The sequence below is a fragment of the Apodemus sylvaticus genome, chromosome 19 (genome assembly GCF_947179515.1).
Source record: "Apodemus sylvaticus chromosome 19, mApoSyl1.1, whole genome shotgun sequence".
Classification (NCBI taxonomy): Eukaryota; Metazoa; Chordata; class Mammalia; order Rodentia; family Muridae; genus Apodemus; species Apodemus sylvaticus.
Genome location: NC_067490.1, coordinates 35,243,129 through 35,260,681, shown reverse-complemented (window position 1 = coordinate 35,260,681; position 17,553 = coordinate 35,243,129). Strand labels below are relative to the sequence as shown.

At 42.0% G+C, this 17,553-nt stretch overlaps 1 protein-coding gene across 1 annotated transcript in view; it reads left to right on the top strand.

Moving 5' to 3' along the window:
- The window catches only part of Dcbld1 (discoidin, CUB and LCCL domain containing 1), a 99,264-nt gene that overhangs the window by 25,319 nt on the left and 56,392 nt on the right, over positions 1 to 17,553 (top strand). Inside the window, exon 2 of the mRNA XM_052164025.1 lies at positions 11,496 to 11,708. Within this exon, the coding sequence (XP_052019985.1) occupies positions 11,496 to 11,708 (213 nt within the window). The remainder of the gene's footprint in view (positions 1 to 11,495; positions 11,709 to 17,553) is intronic.

The following is a 17,553-nucleotide window of genomic DNA, read 5'->3' as shown; positions in this document are numbered from 1 at the left end:
CTCATCCCTCATCACATTTACAAGGAAAATAATTCTGATAAAAATGGAGAGCTATATAAAAAACACCTTAAAAGTAACGATTTTCACAGAAAATAATACAAATAAAATGGCTGACATAAAGATTAGTAAGATAATGGAGGAGGAATTATAAACATTTTCTGAAAAATTGAAGATTTACAAGGAAAATAATTCTGATAAAATAGAATAAATATAAAAAACACGTTAAAATTAACGATTTCATAGAAAATAATCCAAATATAATGGCCGATATAAAGATGAGTAAATTAATTGAATAGGAATTATAAACATGCTCTGATAAAATTGAAGATTTATGAGGAAATAATTCTCATAAAATCAAAGAAATATTTTAAAAAACTCATTAAAAGTTATGTTTTTGACAGAAAACACTACAAATAAAATGGCCGACATAAAGAAGATTAGTAAATTAATAGATGAGGAATTATAAACATTTTCTGATACAATTGAAGATTTACAAGGAAAATAATTCTAGTAAAATAGAATAAATATAAAAATGTTAAAATTAATGATTTTCATAAAATCATACAAATATACAAAAAATCATAAAATAATACAAATATCATGACCTAATTCATTCATTTTTACCTCCTACGACAGCCTCTCAGCAGCAGTGAACTAGGACCTAAGTTTCTAAAATGTACATATGAGGAGAGAGGCAACAACCACTGAGAAGAGGATGTCTGGTTAGCAGAAGGAATTTGTGAAGCCATGATTTTGGCTTTCCTGGGAAAGATTGGGAAGAAGTTTGGCCATGCTGTGACTGACTGACCCCAGGGGAATTTTGCAGCTGGGATAGACATATGAAGTTGTGTGGTCTCCCAGTTGTGGCCAAATCTTTATACTCTCACATCAAGAACTCATTGGCTTTGGGTTCACTCTGGAAAGGAGGGTAAGGCACTTCAAAGGACTGGGAGCTAAGCACTGTCGGAGGGCAGTAGCCACAGAGGGGACACTTGATGAATCCCGTTTATTCCAGTGTTAGTATAACTGCCTCAGAATATTAGCATCCATTTCATCTGTGATAAGAATAAGATCGGAGAGACTTACCAAACAGTTCAGAAGAACTCGGTCACAGGTTTTCTAGCCGATAGCTGTGCTGTCTTTCAATATAGTAATAATAGCACCCATTTCTGCTCAGAAAAACTAAAGACCGGGTAACTATTCTGTTTTATAGTCACAACTTTTGTTTTACTTTTTTATTCCCACATGGCCACTTAAGCACTTCTCTGCCTTTATTCTTCCATTTTTTTTTAAACCTAACCTTCCCAGTTTTGTTTGTTTGCTTTGTTTTTTTCTTTTTTCTTTCTTTAAAGATTTATTTATTTATTTTATGTATATGAGCATACTGTAGCTGTACAGATGTTTGTGAGCCATCATGTGGTTGCTGGATTTGAACTCGGGGCCGTCTGATGAGCAGTCAGTGCTCTTAACTACTGAGCCATCTCTCCAGCCCTGTTCTTCCATTTCTTTTTCTTTTTCCTTTGTTTTTCTTTCTTTCTTTCTTTCTTTCTTTCTTTCTTTCTTTCTTTCTTTCTTTCTTTCTTTCTTTCTTTCCTTCCTTCCTTCCTTCCTTTCTTTCTTTCCTTTCTTTCTTTCTCTCTCTCTCTCTCTCTCTCTCTCTCTCTCTCTCTTCTTTCTTTCTTTCTTTCTTTCTTTCTTTCTTTCTTTCTTTCTTTCTTTCTTTCTTTCTTTCTTTCTTTCTTTCTTTCTTTCTTTTTTCCGAGACAGGGTTTCTCTGTGTAGCCCTGGCTGTCCTGGAGCTCACTCTGTAGACCAGGCTGGCCTCGAACTCAGAAATCTGCTTGCCTCTGCCTCCCAAGTGCTGGGATTACAGGCGTGTGCCACCACTGCCTGGCTTGTTCTTCCATTTCTTAAAAAAAGATTTTAAGTTTATTGTTATTGCCAGAGAGGGGTGTGTCTTGCCATCCACAGGTTTGTGGCTATCAGAAGACAAGTTTGTGGAGTCTTGTCCTTGCATTGTTACCTGAGTTCTGGGGATTAGCCTCAGCTCATCAGTCTCTTGTCTCAAGCACCTGTACCTGCTCAGCCAGTGGTTCTCAACCTTCCTAATGCTGCAACCCTTTAGCGTAGTTCCTCATGCCATGCCGACCGCCCCCCCAAGCCATAAAATGATTTTCATTGCTACTTCATAGCTGTAATTTTGTTACCGTTATGAATCATAATGCAAATATCTGTGTTTTCCAATGGTCTTAGGCGATCTGGGTGAAAAGGGTCGGTCGAGCCCCTCTGGTGGGTAACAGCCCATAGGTTGAGAAGCGCTCTGGTTCTCGCCAGCCTTGTTTCTCCATTTCTCCTGGCAGTGCATAAAGCACAGCTGAGCACAGTTGGACAGCAGCAACGCTTAAAAGAGTCTGCCTCACAGTAGAATTAGTGAAACCTTGGGAATCTGGCCGCCTCCCCACCAGACAAAGAGCGTGGTAATGATTGCAAGCTTGCCTTTGTGGTTGAAAAGATTGCAGCCGTCGAGAGCTCGTTTGATCTCAGATGTGGCAAGCAGTCTTCTCACACCCACACGTGGGTGACTGTGTCTGAGGAGACCTGTCGTAACTTGACTATTAGAGGAGCCCAGATGAAGCCATAATGAACTCACATCTCTAGACATGGTTTCAGTCTCACGGTATTTCTGAGCACCCTTTCCCAAATTACTGGTTGGAACGCATCAGTAATGCGGGTTCAGGAGGGCACAAGCAGTATGCTTTTAGTGAGTTGCCAAGTGGAATCAAGTGGGAAGCAGGGCAGTGGGTTATATCTACTGGAAGAATTGGATCGATAAAGTTTGTTGTATGGTTATGTACCTATGTGTGTACCTGGACTGTGATAAATCTATATGGGTCATAATCAAATAGGCTTCTGGTTTTAGTCTAGGAACTACTAAATAATCAATCTGAAAGTATTTGTGCAATACGCACTCTCCATTACCCAAATAATTCTTCCACAAGTACAAATCCATGGAAAGCTTTCTGTGCTTATATGTGTAGTGCATGTTCATGTGTGTGCATATGAATGCATGTTGCACATATGGGCATGTAAATGTGGAAGCTAAAAATATGTCATGGTTCCTCATTGTCCACCTTTTGTAAAGATATGGATTTGTTTACTTATTTCTTGACAATTTTTTACATTTACTTTGATTGTATTCAATCCCCATTACCCTCTTTTATCTCCCTCCTACTTTCTGGAATCCTCCCTTTTTCTTTCTCACTCCATGTGCATATGTGTGTGTGTGTGGTGTGTTTATGTGTGTGTGTGTGTGTATGGAGGGGTGTGATTTACTGCACCATAGTCTTCTTACCAGTGGCTATAGCACTAAAGAAAAATGATTCCCCTTCTCCTAGCAGTCTCTCCCCTATCCATACTGGAATGTTAATTAACTCCATCTTGTGCAGATCTTGTACTTCTGACTTAGTTCAGGTTTTATTACTGGGAAAAGACATCATGACCATGGCAATTCTTCTAAAGGACAACATTTATTTGGAGCTGGCTTACAGTTTGAGAGGTTTAGTCCGTTATCATCATGGTGGGAAGCGAGGCAGCATACAGGCCAACCTGGTGCTGGAGATGGAGCAGAGAATTCTACATCTTGATTAGAAAGCAGCCAGGAGGAGACTCTTCTCCACTCTGGGCAATGACTGAACATCGGATCTCTCAAAGCTGGACTATTCAGTGACACACTTCTTCTAATAAGGCCACACCTCTTCACATCACCTCTCCCTATGGCCAGGTATTCAAACACATGAATCTATGGGGGCCAAACCCATTCAAACGACCACAACAGGTAATCAGAGCTGTTGTGAGTTCAGGCCTGTAACAGCCATGTCCTGTCCAGAAACAGCCTTTTTACAGAATTCCTGGCCATCATCCAGCTCTTACATCCTTTCCTCTCCCTCTTTCACTGTGTTCTCTGAGCCCTGGGGGTAGCGATGTAGATGATCCTTTTCTGATTGGGCAGGAAACAGTCACTTGTTCTCAGCACTTTAAACATTGCCCACTGCAAGCAAAAAAATAAAATTAAAAAAAAAATAAAAAAAAAAGGTCTCCCTGACCAAGGCTAAGAGCAGCACTTATCTATACTTTCTACTTATCTCCTCCTATGGGGAGGAACTACAATAGACTAAACAAAAGGCTTGTTCCTATAGACAAGGATCTAGGATTCAGCTTATTTAGAAAATACCTCTTCCTGAATCACTAGGGTTGAGGGTGAAAAGACATATTACTTCGACATAGGTAGGATAGGTAGATGTTAAGTTTGTATCTATGGCTTTGAACTCACAGCTTTACTCAAGCATCACTTGATAAGGCTGGTGCAGCTCAGTTAGCACGCCCAAAGTCCTGGGTTCCATCCCAGAACCAGTATAAACCAGGCATTGGGTGCACACCTAGAATCCCAGCATTGGGTAGAGGCAGAGGCAGGAGGATAATAAGTTCAAGACCATCCTCAGCTCTACAAAGAGTTCAAGGTTAGTCTAAGCATTTAGTACACAGTTTGACAAGCTGTCAATTCAGCAGAGTGTCAATAGTGTCTGCCGAGCCTCTTACCCTTGCTGGACGCCATAGGCTGATGGTTCTCTGTTCATGGGCTTTTGACCAGTGTATAGTGCCAGTCCCCTGATTGTTTGAGACTGCTTCTCTCCCTGAGCTTGAAGCTTATCTATTCAGCAGTTCTCAACCTGTGGCTTGCTACCCCTCAGGAGGGGGAGGGTCACCTATGACCACCGGAAAACACAATTAATTACATTATGATTCATACCAGCCACAAAATTAAAATTATGAAGTGGCAAAGAAAATAATTTTATGGTTGGGGGTGGGTCACCAAAACCTGAGGAACTGTATTAAAGGGTCACAGCATTGGGAAGGTTGAGAACCACTGAGGCACCATTGAAGTCTAGGGATCCACTCCACACTGGGATTGCAGATAAGAGCTACCCTAGCCAGGTTTTAGCTGGGTGCTAGGGATCTGAACTCGGGTCCTTGTGGTTGCTTCTTAATTCTACCTCCTCCTCTTTTTTAGTATTGTAGGTCTAATCCACAGGTGTCTCCTAATTTGCTTTTCTGTTTGTGAAACTTGTATCTTATCAAAGGGAAAGAGCTGTTTAGGGAAGTTACTGTCTTCCTTTCCTATGGGGAGGAACTACAATAGACTAAACAAAAGGATCTAGGATTCAGCTTATTTAGAAAATACCTCTTCCTGAATCCCTAGTGTTGAGGGTGAAAAGACATATCCACGGCTCTTCGACATAGGTAGGATAGGTAGATGTTAAGTCTGTATCTATGGCTTTGAACTCACAGCTTTACTCAAGCATCACTTGATAAGGCTGGTGCAGCTCAGTTAGCACGCACAAAGTCCTGGGTTCCATCCCAGAACCAGTATAAACCAGGCATTGGGTGCACACCTAGAATCCCAGCACTGGGTAGAGGCAGAGGCAGGAGGATAATAAGTTCAAGACCATCCTCAGCGCTACAAAGAGTTCAAGGTTAGTCTAAGATGTATAAAACTCTGACTCAAAAGAAAACTTACTTGTTAATATCTCCCTGGTAACTATGAAGCAAGAGAGCCTTGTCGTTCCTACCTATGGCATGACATTTTTAATGACACTTGAGCTTATTGGTTTATGGATTATTTGTGCCGTCTATACTATTTGGTTCATGCTAACGTAGACTTAACTATTACAAAGAAATCATTGAGTTTGGCCTTCTTATATTTCTTTCCTGATTTAGTTGTGTTCATGTTAAAAAAGATGAGGGTCCAGTGAGGTGGCTCAGTAGGTAAGGCCAAGCACAGTGATGTGAGTTTGATTCTCGGGTTCCAACTGGTAGAAGGAAAGAACTCCTAAAGTTGTTCTGTGATCTCAGTACCACAACATGCGCATGTCATGTGCGCATGGACAGTCAACCAACAAATATAAATTATTATAAAAAAGTAAGAAGATAAGTGCATAATAAGAAAGCTGAAAATACATGGAAACTTACACTATACAATAATATTATATATTGTATATGCAAACACACACACACACACACATATTTTTAAGACAAGGACTCCCTCAAACTCAGTATATAGCCAAGGATGACCTAGAACTCCTGGTCCTTTTGATTCCACTTCCTGAGTACTGATGGTTCTTATCCGGTGAGAGGATAACTTGAAGGAGGGTTCTCTCTCATCACCAAACCTCAGCCTTGGCAGTAGGGTAGACACCTTTACACAACCAGCTATCTTGTCAGCCCTTAACTCTTCTTCTAAGTGTTCAGAGAGAGGATGCACTTCTGTGTACAGATCAGTTCAAGAGTTCTAATGAAATCGCTTGGCCAAGTATGGGAGCCTGCCACCAAGGCTAAATACCCTAACTCCTGGAACCTACGTGGTGGAGGGAGAAAAGTGACCACCGAGAATTAATTACCTTCTGATTACCATGCACATTCTATGGCAAGCACATCTCCACAAGTAAATAAATAAATAAATAAATAAATGTTACTTATTTTTACTTTGAGAAAATGTCTCTCTGCATAGCACTGGCTGGCTGGGACGTATGTAGACCAGGCTTGCCTCAAACTCATAAAGAACTCCAGCTATCTCTACCTTTTTAATGCTGGGATTAAAAGTATATATGGCACCTACACCCAACTTGATGATTTTTTTTTTTTTTGGTCAAGTGTAATTTTTATTTTATTTTGCTTTTTCCAGGATATACTTCTTCCAGCCATAGGAAACCAGCTCTTTTCATGGGCTTTGGTGGTAGTTGTGGGCTAGCACCAGCAGGCCTAAGTCTTGTAAGGCATTTGGTCCTTGGAAACCATCCTGCTGTGTGAAGTAATGAAGTCTGGGTTGCACAGAAGCAACAAAGATACTTGCTTGGGGCAGCGCCCTCTATGTTCCAACCTTTGTAAAGGCCCCGTCCTTGTGTTTGTACAGGATGCACTCTGCAATGGCATCAGTTATGGGAGCTATGGTCCTTATACGCTGAGTTCTGTTGTTTGTTTGTTTTGCATCATCTTGTAGCCATGATCATGAGGAGCAAAAACAAAAATGTTAAAGGATATTTTCTTTCTGTTTATGCTTTGCTTGTATCTGCTCCCAACTCCCTCTCTCAACTCATCTCCAGCATCTTTCTTTCCCATCTTCTATTTTCCAGCCCAGGCTGGCTTAAACTTGTTAGGTAGCAGTGGCTGGCTTGAACTCCCAGCCCCATTCAGTTTTATTTTGTAAATTGTTTTAAGGGAATGGCTGATCATTCCCCCACCCCCACCCCCACGCCATGCAGTAATTTCTGTGACTGGCAGCCAGACATTAGGTCAATAGTAAAGGGACCACCATGAGATAAATATTGTGTAGTGGGAAGGCAGTTTCTTTCTAGGGTCATCCTGTGCTTTGGCAATTAAGTTCCAGTTCAAAGGAAGGAAAAGATAAATATTTCCTTTGGGATGCTTTTGAAGAGCAGACAGATGCCCTGTGGTAAGGCTTCCTCTCTCTCCCCCTCCCTCTCCCTCTCCCTCTCCCTCTCCCCCTCCCCCTCCCCCTTCCTCTCCTCCCTCTCCCTCTCCCTCTCCCTCTCCCCCTCCCCCTCCCCCTCCCTCTCCTTCTCCCTCTCCCTCTCCCTCTCCCTCTCCCTCTCCCTCTCCCCCTCTCCTTCCCTCCTCTCTGCTTTGAAGTTAGGCAGGTGGCAGTTCATCCTTCCTGTCACCACTACTCAAGCCTGCTTCTGCTTCTGCATCTGCCTGGGAGATGAACTCCAACACTGCTGTGAAATTTAATCATAAAACTTTGACTTTATTGGTTCCCTTATACATCGACTTTATTACATTTTCTGTTACGGTGTGGTGGGGATTGAGCTCAGAGCCGAGAGACAGGCGCTGGACCACACTGATCTCCTTCCCAGACATTTGGATCACTTTTAGGATCTTTCAGCACTGTGCGAGGTTCCCAGCAAGTCACAACATCCATCTTTCCATTTATCCCGCCTCTTCCCATTTGTATGAAGAATTTAGGGCAAATCTCAGGCTACGTGTCATTTCAGCCCTACTGATCTCAGAAACCAGGAGATGTCTGGAAATATGGTATTTTCTTCCTTTTTTATTATTATTTAAGAACTTCCTGTTATGTGTATATGAAGTGTCCCCTGTATGTGTGTGTGTATGTGTGTGTGTGTGTGTGACAACTTTAGGGAGTCAGTGCTTTTACACAGAACCTTCCTAACAGCCCTTTGCAATCTCTTCTCTTCTTAGAGAACTGTACAGAATGGAAAGAGAGAGAAATTCAAATGGTTAGCTAGGCTGCTTCTTGGGAGCTGACAGGTTTAGTTGAATTTGGTTCATTATGTTTGGTTGTTTGTTCCTATACTTGTTACTACCCCAGGGTTGACTTTTCTGGGTGCTCAAAATCAACCTACAAAGGTAAGGTTGAGGAATAAAAATGAGTCACAGGGATCTTGGGTGGTGGGGGACTAGGGTGCTGACCCCCTTTAAAGGGACAGTAATCCTTTCTCTAGACCTGTGAGAATATACACATATAAAAAAATCATGTGGTTGACATGGTTTCTAAAACCTTTGGAAGCAGGCAAATAATTCAAATGTTAAATCAAAGCATGATTTACTATATTATATGCCTTTGTATAATACACCTCTCTCCAGTATGATTTTCAGTTTTATACTCAGAGCTGCTCAAGAGTCCAGGTAACTTAGCAATCACTCCAAAGCTGACCACCAAACTAATACATTGTGGTGTTTGTTTTCCTGGCTGCCTCAGCCTTGGCCTTCCAGTCACTTAGATTCAAAACTATGATTTTGTCTCCTCCTATCTTCCCTGTGTGGCTACATGAACCTCGAGGTGTTTCTCTCTCTCTCTCTCTCTCTCTCTCTCTCTCTCTCTCTCTCTCTCTCTTCCCATTCACAGCACTTCTCAATCTCTTGCCCACTGTAAGTCCCCCCAGAAGTATCCAGTTAGGATGCTCATCTTTTTCTAATACCTGTTCTATATTTGCTTTGTGTTTTGGAACAGAGTCATAGTCTGTAGCCCACACTGGCTTTGAGCTCACCGTATAGCTCAAGTTGGCCTTGGATTCATGGCCCTGTGGCCTTGTCTCGCCAAGTGCTAGCTTAATGGTGTGGGTTACCACACCTGGTTAATCATCCGGTTTCACGAACTCCTTACTCAGAATGTTGTTCTGTGGCTCTCTGTTACTCACCAGCTTACCTTCCTAGACCTCCAGGTTCGATAGTGGTGGGTTTTTCTTTCTTCGTCTTCACAGTCTAACATTTTCCGTATGTTATTCCACTGAAACCAGCCTGCTTGTCAGGTCCTCCCCCTGGCCTTCCCTGTAGGCTCCGAAGATGATAGATAGACTCTGGAGTTATGCAGCACTCTTAAAATTTATTTTCTCTTGAGCTCCATAACTCCAGCTGTTGTGTAGCCCAAATGCAATCTAGTCACCTTGCAGCTGCATGTTCATGAGGCCTTAGATAACGTGTGTCATGCATTTGGTTGCATCAGCTGGTGCTATCTGTTGGTTAATTGGTGGAAGGGAGTGGAAGGAAGGGAAGGGAAGGTTCTAGAATCAAGCCCTATATTGCCTTTATACCATGATGGAAGAGCAAAGCAGGTGGAGCTCATCATGGCCATCAAGATTTGGCTGTTTTGAAGATGAGTTTTGATTTTTAAGTCAGATAAGTGCCCTGAGTTCCACTCAAGCAGGAGGCAAAGGCACCTGGCAAAACTACGTCAGGAAACTTGACTATTATTTTCCTTAATATGTATAGCATTAGTGAAGCACCTCATATACTCTACAAATGTGCTATAAAATACCAGTTCAGGCCAACTGTAGTCTTTTTTTTTAAAGATTTATTTATTTGTTTGTTTTTTGTTTATTTATTTATTTATTTATTATATGTGAATACACTGTAGCTACCTTCAGACACTCGAGAAGAAGGCATCAAAGCTCATTAAGGATGGTTGTGAGCCACCATGTGGTTGCTGGGATTTGAACTAAGGACCTTCAGAAGAGCAGTTAGTGCTCTTAACCACTGAGCCATCTCACCAGTCCCCCAATGTAGTCTTGTGCCTGATGTATTTATAAAAAGATAAAGTGGTGGTGGTGGTGGGGATATGTTTGGGTGATGTGTGGTGAGGTGTGGAGGAAAGGAAGGGGCTGCCTCAGCGGGCCCATGCTGAGGTATCCCTTCCCCCTGAGGGACCAGCCATCTTGCCTTCTTGATACAGCATGTGTCACGTAGAATTACAGTCATCAAATAAGCACTCAAGTTCTGTGAAGCAGCCCTTGCTCCACAGTAGTTACGACCATGTCTAGCATGTCTAGAACACTATACACAGTATAAGACCTTGATGGTTACTGATCGCCTGAGTCTGTGAGAAATCTTTGGATCCATGACTGTTACAGTAATTACGGTTGTTTAGGTAAGAGACTTGTACCTAAACAAAATCCTGTCTGTGTTAGTGTAAATTCTATCAGGAGCATCTTTCACCCATCAGCATCACTCTGAAGTAAGCTATAAATTATTATTCATTGGCTTTAGAGTGGCTTGACAAATGGCAAAAGGCCAGGGTCTTTTGAACAGGGTAGACAACCAGGAAACAAATTGTCTTTCTTTCTTTCTTTCTTTCTTTCTTTCTTTCTTTCTTTCTTTCTTTCTTTCTTTCTTGCTTGCTTGCTTGCTTTGATCATTTCCAGCTTTATCCTGAAGCAACAATGACAGAATAAACAGATATAAACAGCTTTTTATATACATAATAATTTTGGAGTTTCAAAATAAGAATGAGTAAGAAGAGTATTACTCCTTCAGTTCTAGAGAAATGAGCCTGCCCCTCACGTTATCTATGCCACTGTGCACCGCTGTTTTGTTCAGATCATGTTCTAAGTCCTGGAGCCTTTTCCCAGGATCTATCACTGCTCAGAGTATCCAAGTCACAAGGTGGGAAGCAGTTGGAGAACTGTGAGCAGTCATATGACAGAGATTTGACTCATCAGTCATGAGGTGGCAAAGAGAACCCCTTTTCTTGACAAAACTGTTCAAAGACTTTAGGACATAGATAACTTGAGGGGCAGGCTCATTTCTGTAGAACTGAAGTGAGTACTCATTCTTATTTAAAACCCCCTAAATTATTATGTATATGGAAAGCTGTTTATATCTGTTTTTCTGTCAAATTGTGTGTTTCTTAAGGTCTGCATCTAATTCAGAGCGTGAGACCCACTGGGTTCATTAGATGAAACTGGGAACCAAAGATGGACAATCTTGAAACAAGATACAGTGTATGATTCCTGCTCAGGCTTTGTTATTTCACCCTTCCTTCTCTCAGGAAAAACAAAAGCAAAACAAACAAACAGACAAACAAACAAAAAACCAAAATGCAATGCTCAAGACAAAGAGTGTAGAGGAGTCTTGCTTGTAGTAGGAGCCAATTACACTTTGTGTTCTTCCTTCTTTACCAGGTGATGGCTGTGGGCATATAGTGACTTCTCAGGACAGTGGCACGATGACATCTAAGAATTATCCAGGAACTTACCCCAATCACACTGTGTGTGAAAAGATCATCACAGTCCCGAAGGGGAAGAGACTTATTCTGAGATTGGGAGATTTGAACATTGAGTCCCAGACCTGCGCTTCTGACTATCTCCTCTTCAGCAGTGCGACAGATCAGTATGGTAAGGAAGGGGTGTGGAGATCTGTAAGGATGGACAGACTGAGATGGGAGGAAAGCAGGCAGTGCGTTGGGTTAGCAGCACAGCCTGGTGATCTGTAAGAGAACCTTGATTTGTGTAAACTCTCAGGGTAACTTGCATGCAGGTTAACTTAGATACACTTGCTTGAAAAGCTGAAACATAAAGGAAATACTATATGTAGTCTGCCCTGTGTGTCTCAGAAGATTCACTTACATTTCTCCCTTGCTGGAAACTGAATCAGAAATGTGGCCTTTGGCTAAAACATACACATTCCTTTACTTGGCCAGTACTTAGTGAGTAGTGACTGTGATTTAGACATTCTGTGAAGAACTGGGTTATATTCTATGAACAAACAAAATTCCTCTTAATGGAGATTACCCCTGGGGAAAAGACAACTGCATTTAATTTTTTTTCTTTTAAAGATTTACTTATTAGCCGGGCGGTGGTGGCGCATGCCTGTAATCCCAGCACTCTGGGAGGCAGAGGCAGGCGGATTTCTGAGTTCGAGGCCAGCCTGGCCTACAGAGTGAGTTCCAGGACAGCCAGGGCTACACAGAGAAACCCTGTCTTGATAAAAACAAATCCAAAAAACAAACAAAAAAAATTACTCATTATTATATATAAGTACACTGTAGATGTCTTCAGACACACCAGAAGAGGGCATCAGATCTCATGACAGATGGTTGTGAACCATCCTGTGGTTGCTGGGATTTGAACTCAGGACTTCTGGAAGAGCAGTCAGTGCTCTTAATAGCTGAGCCATCTCTCCAGCCCAACAAATGCATTTATAATGTGACAGGTTGTAAGAACAAAAAAGAAGGAATCCTATAGCAGGAGCCTGTTTTATGATAATGTCAGTGGGGTGGTCAGGTGGGCCCTTCCAGTATGGAAACACCTGAGCAGAGACACAGAGAAGCAAGGGAAGAACTCTCAGCTGGGGCTTAAGTCAGTTTCCAGGAGAAGGGACAACTGCATAAAGGGAGTTTTTCTAAATAACCTTTCAAATTCAGATTCTTGTGCTATGGTATTCTGATTATGCCTGAGATAATCATCTTTGGTAGTTTATATTGACAGTCAACTTTTACAAAATATAGAATCACCTTTTCTGGGCATGAAAATTCCTTTAAGTGGGAAAATTCCCCAAACTACACACTGAATTAAAAAAAAAATTTTTGAGTGTGAGCATTTATCACTGTCTGATTCCAGACTGTGGATGCAAAGTGACCAGCCGCCTACCACTAGACTTAGCTTGAACTGCGAGGGGGGGAGGGGGACCCTTTCTCCTCTAAGTTGCTTCTGTCAGCACTCACAGCAACAGCAAAGTAAAAGTAGCTAATCCACCTTCATGGCGGTCTTTTGGTTCTAAGTCCCAGGAGACTGGAGTTAGATAATTGGAAACCGAAGACAAAAATCTTGCACAAATCTTGTCATCTACATGTTTAGATTCCTGACTTTTTCTACTTCCTTCCTTCCTTCTTTCCTTCTTTCCTTCTTTCCTTCCTTCCTTCCTTCTTTCCTTCCTTCCTTCCTTCCTTCCTTCCTTCCTTCCTTCCTCCCTTCCTTCTTTCCTCCCTCCCTCCCTCCCTCCCTCTTTCTCTCTCTTTCTTTTCTTTCTTTCTTTCTTTCTTTCTTTCTTTCTTTCTTTCTTTCTTTCTTTCTCTCTTTCTTTCTTTCTTTTTTTTGAGATAGGATCGCATGTAGTCCAGGCTGGTCTTTTATTTATTGTAGCCAAGGATAATCTACCCATTTCATTGGCTATAGAGCACTGGGGTTATAGGCATGAACCACACCATGCCTAGGTTATTTGGTGTCAGGGATCAGTGCATGCTGGGTAAGTACTCTACCAACTAGGCTACATCTCTAGCCCTAGGTTTTTTGAATTTTTTAAGATGTGAATTCTTTATTGAGAAATGGGTAGTAAATTCTGATTTGGCATGGTGATAAAAGATAATTATTACTCTTTCAAGTTTTTTTTTCTTTATAAAGTTGTATTTGTCTTTTACAAACAGGATTTGTGTTCATAAAAATGATTATATTGAATGTGTCAGTGGGCATAAGCAGCCCTGACGCATTTTCTATGATGCACACACACACACACATCTTTGGGTAACTCATTAATTTCTTATTCGACAGATAAATGGATTCATATTGAGATTTATACTGGTAGCTTGATCAGGACTACACAATTAGATCATTAAAGGATGAGGGGAAGTTTGATTCTATATTTTTGTGGCTTGAAGACACAGGTATCTATTGTTCTTTCCTCTATCATTCGAAAAAAACAGTGAATAGGAGGTGGGGGATGGGGGATGGAGCAGTACAGGTCTGTCCTGTCATCTAGTACTTGGGAGGTAGAGGCGATAGGCTCAGGCCATCCTTCAGCAGATACTCAGTTCAAGGCTGCCTTGTGCGGCATGAGCCCATTAGTATGCTGTGCAGTGATTTTTGGCTCAGACACAAGGAATAAGTAGTAGTGTAGTTAGCAATGTTAAGACAACAGGCTTAACGATGTTCAGTGTTCTTTTGTGGCTGCTTTAAAGATTCCCTTTGATGGAAACCACTAGCCAGGCATATGCTTTAACTGGGTTAAAATAGACCCCGGGTCAGTTTGAACTTCCCCTGGGAATGCAGAAAGAGAAGGCAGAAACATTTTGTCCTCCTGTGACCTGAGCCTAGGCAAGGGTCAGCTCTGTGTTCTGTTGCTCCATCCCTGGGGAGGTTCGGGGCTTCCGCAACTGTGTGGCCACAGTATCCCAGAGACCACAGCTGTGTTAGAGAATGGCCACAGAAGTGCATCCAGTAGGGACCACATGTTCTGGAATGACTCCTGTAGTTCTGAAAGATGTCAACTCTAGCACGTTCGTGTGTGACGGAAACGGCTGGGTTCTTTGAGTTCAAATAGTTCAGTACTTTTCATTAACCAACTAATTGTTAAAACCCACTGGTAATGGACATTATGACTTAGAGATTTTGGTATTTTGAATGTAGGTTAATGTTTTGAAAAAGGATAACATTTTCTGGCATGAGTGTCGGCTATCTATGCCAAGAGTCCACATTCTTGGGATGTGCTCACAGTAGCTGTTGTGAATGTGCTGAAGTTGGACAGGTTTCATTAGTGGGCAGTTAACTAACTTTCCATGGTTCATTGCTTGAATCATACTTTGTGCATTTTTAACATTCTTTAGGAGGTTGGGGAGGTGGCTTGGTAGGTAAAGTAATTGCTGCACAAGCAATTTATAGGCCTGAGTTTGGATCCCCAGAACCCGTGTAAAAGGCAAGCATGGAGGCAAGTGCCTGTAACCCCATCATGGTGGAGACAGCGGGTCCTGGAGAACTTGATGGCCACCCAGTATAATGCAATGAACTTCCGGTTCAGGCCCTGTCTCAAAGGAAGGTGTAACAGTGATCAAGGAAAGACATCTCAGCATCAACCTCGGGCTTCTAAACTCGCCACCTCTTACACTCAGGAAGGCAGCATGCGCAAACACACACATACACACACACACACACATACACACACAAACACACACACACACACACAGAGTGGGGGGGGGGGCCTGTTCTTTGCAACAAGGTGAACGGTCAATAATTGTGAATACACCCCCCCTCCATCTTATAGGAATTGTGCAGATACACACTGGAGATTGTTGCTGTTAAAAGTCCTATGCAGATAAGGTGGGGTGGTGTTTGTTGTCTGTTATGACTATAGCTGACCCTCCAGTTCAGCCAACAGTTAGAAGGTATTTGTATTCATTTTGGTTTCTATTGCTTTGATAAAACACCATAACCAAAAAGCAAACTTGGGGAGGAAGAGGTTTATTTCAGCTTGTAAGTCGCAGGTCACATTTCCTTACTCTGGGAAGTCAGGGAAGGACCTCAAGGTACAGTTGAAGCAGAGAGGCCAGAAAGCAATGCTTGTTCTCCATGGTTTACTCATACTGCTATTTTATATAGCCCAGGACCACACAGCCAAGGGTGGTACCACCCACAGTAGGCTGGGGCCTCCCACATCAATCATTAATTGAGGAAAATCCCTACAGACTTTCCTACACACCAGTTTTTTTTTTTAATTTTTTATTATAATTTTTTTATTTTTCTACATTCTTTGTTTACATTCCAAATGATTTTCCCTTTCCTGGTTCCCCTCTTCCCATAAGTTCCCTATGCCCTCTTCCCTTACCCATTCTTCTATCAACCCCCTCCTACTTGGTACTCCCCTACAATGCTGGAACAAGCCTTCCAGGGACCTCTCCTTCCTTCTTGGGAGTCATTTGATATATGAATTTATGTCTTAGGTATTCAGAGCTTCAGTGCTAATATCCACTTATCAGTGACTGTATTCCATGTGTGTTCTTTTGTGATTGGGTTACCTCACTTAGGATGATATTTTCCAGTTCGACCCATTTGCCTAAGAATTTCATGAATTCATTGTTTTTAATTGCTGAGTAGTATTCCATTGTGTAAATATACCACATTTTCTGTATCCATTCCTCCATTGAGGGGCATCTGGGTTCTTTCCAGCATCTGGCTATTATAAATAGGGCTGCTATGAACATAGTAGAGCATGTGTCCTTATTGCATGCCGGGGAATCCTCTGGGTATATGCCCAGGAGTCTACACACCAGTTTTATGGAGGCATTTTTTTCAATAGTGGTTTTCCTCAAATGATTATAGCTTCTGTCAGTGTCTTACTTAGGGTTTCACTGCTGTGAACAGACACCTTGACCAAGGAAACTCTTATAAAGGACAATATTTAATTGGGACTGGCTTATAGGTTCTGAGGTTCAGTCCATTATATCATAGCAGGAAACACAGCAGTGTCTAGGTAGGCCTGGTGCTGAAGGGACAGAATTCTACATCTTTATCTAAATGAAGCCAGGAACAAACTTTCACGCCTGCAGGTAGGAGAGTCTCTTTCCCACTGGGTAGAGCTTCAAAGCCCCCACACACACATACAGTGATGCACTTCCTCCAACAAAGCCACAACTATTTCAACAGAGCCACATATCCTAATAGTGCCACTTCACATGGGCCAAGCATATTCAAACCACCACAGTCACGTTGACCAAAAACCTAACTAGGACAACTGTTGCCCTTTCACCCTTACACATAAACACATCACTATTTAGTTATAACCTTTCCCTTCCCATCTGTCCCTAATAATATAAAACATTCCAATGTTTAAAAGTCCCACAGTCTTTAAAAATTTAAATACTTTAAAAGTTGACTTTAAAAAAAAAATCCAAAGTCTCTTTAAAAGTCCAAAGTCTCTTTAAAATATCCAAAGTCCGATGCTGGAGAGATGTCCCAGTGTACTGGCTAGTTTTGTGTGTCAACTTGGCACAGGCTGGAGTTATCACAGAGAAAGGAGCTTCAGTTGGGGAAGTGCCTCCATGAGATCCATCTGTGGGGCATTTTCTCAATTAGTGATCAAGGGGGGAGAGCCCCTTGTGGGTGGTACCATCCTTGGGCTGGTGCTCTTGGGTTCTATAAGAGAGCAAGCTGAGAAAGCCAGGGGAAGCAAGCCAGTAAGAAACATCCCTCCATGGCCTCTGCATCAGCTCCTGCTTCCTGGCCTGCTTGAGTTCCAGTCCTGACTTCCTTTAGTGATGAACTGCAACGTGGAAGTGTAAGCTCAATAAACCCTTTCCTCACCAACTTGCTTCTTGGTTATGATGTTTGTGCAGGAATAGAAACCCTGACTAAGACACCCAATTATGAGCATTGATTGTTCTTCCAGATGACAAGGGTTCAATTCCCAGAAGCCACAGGGTGCTTCACAATCATCTGTAATTCTAATTCCAGGAGATCTGACTCCTTCTTTTGG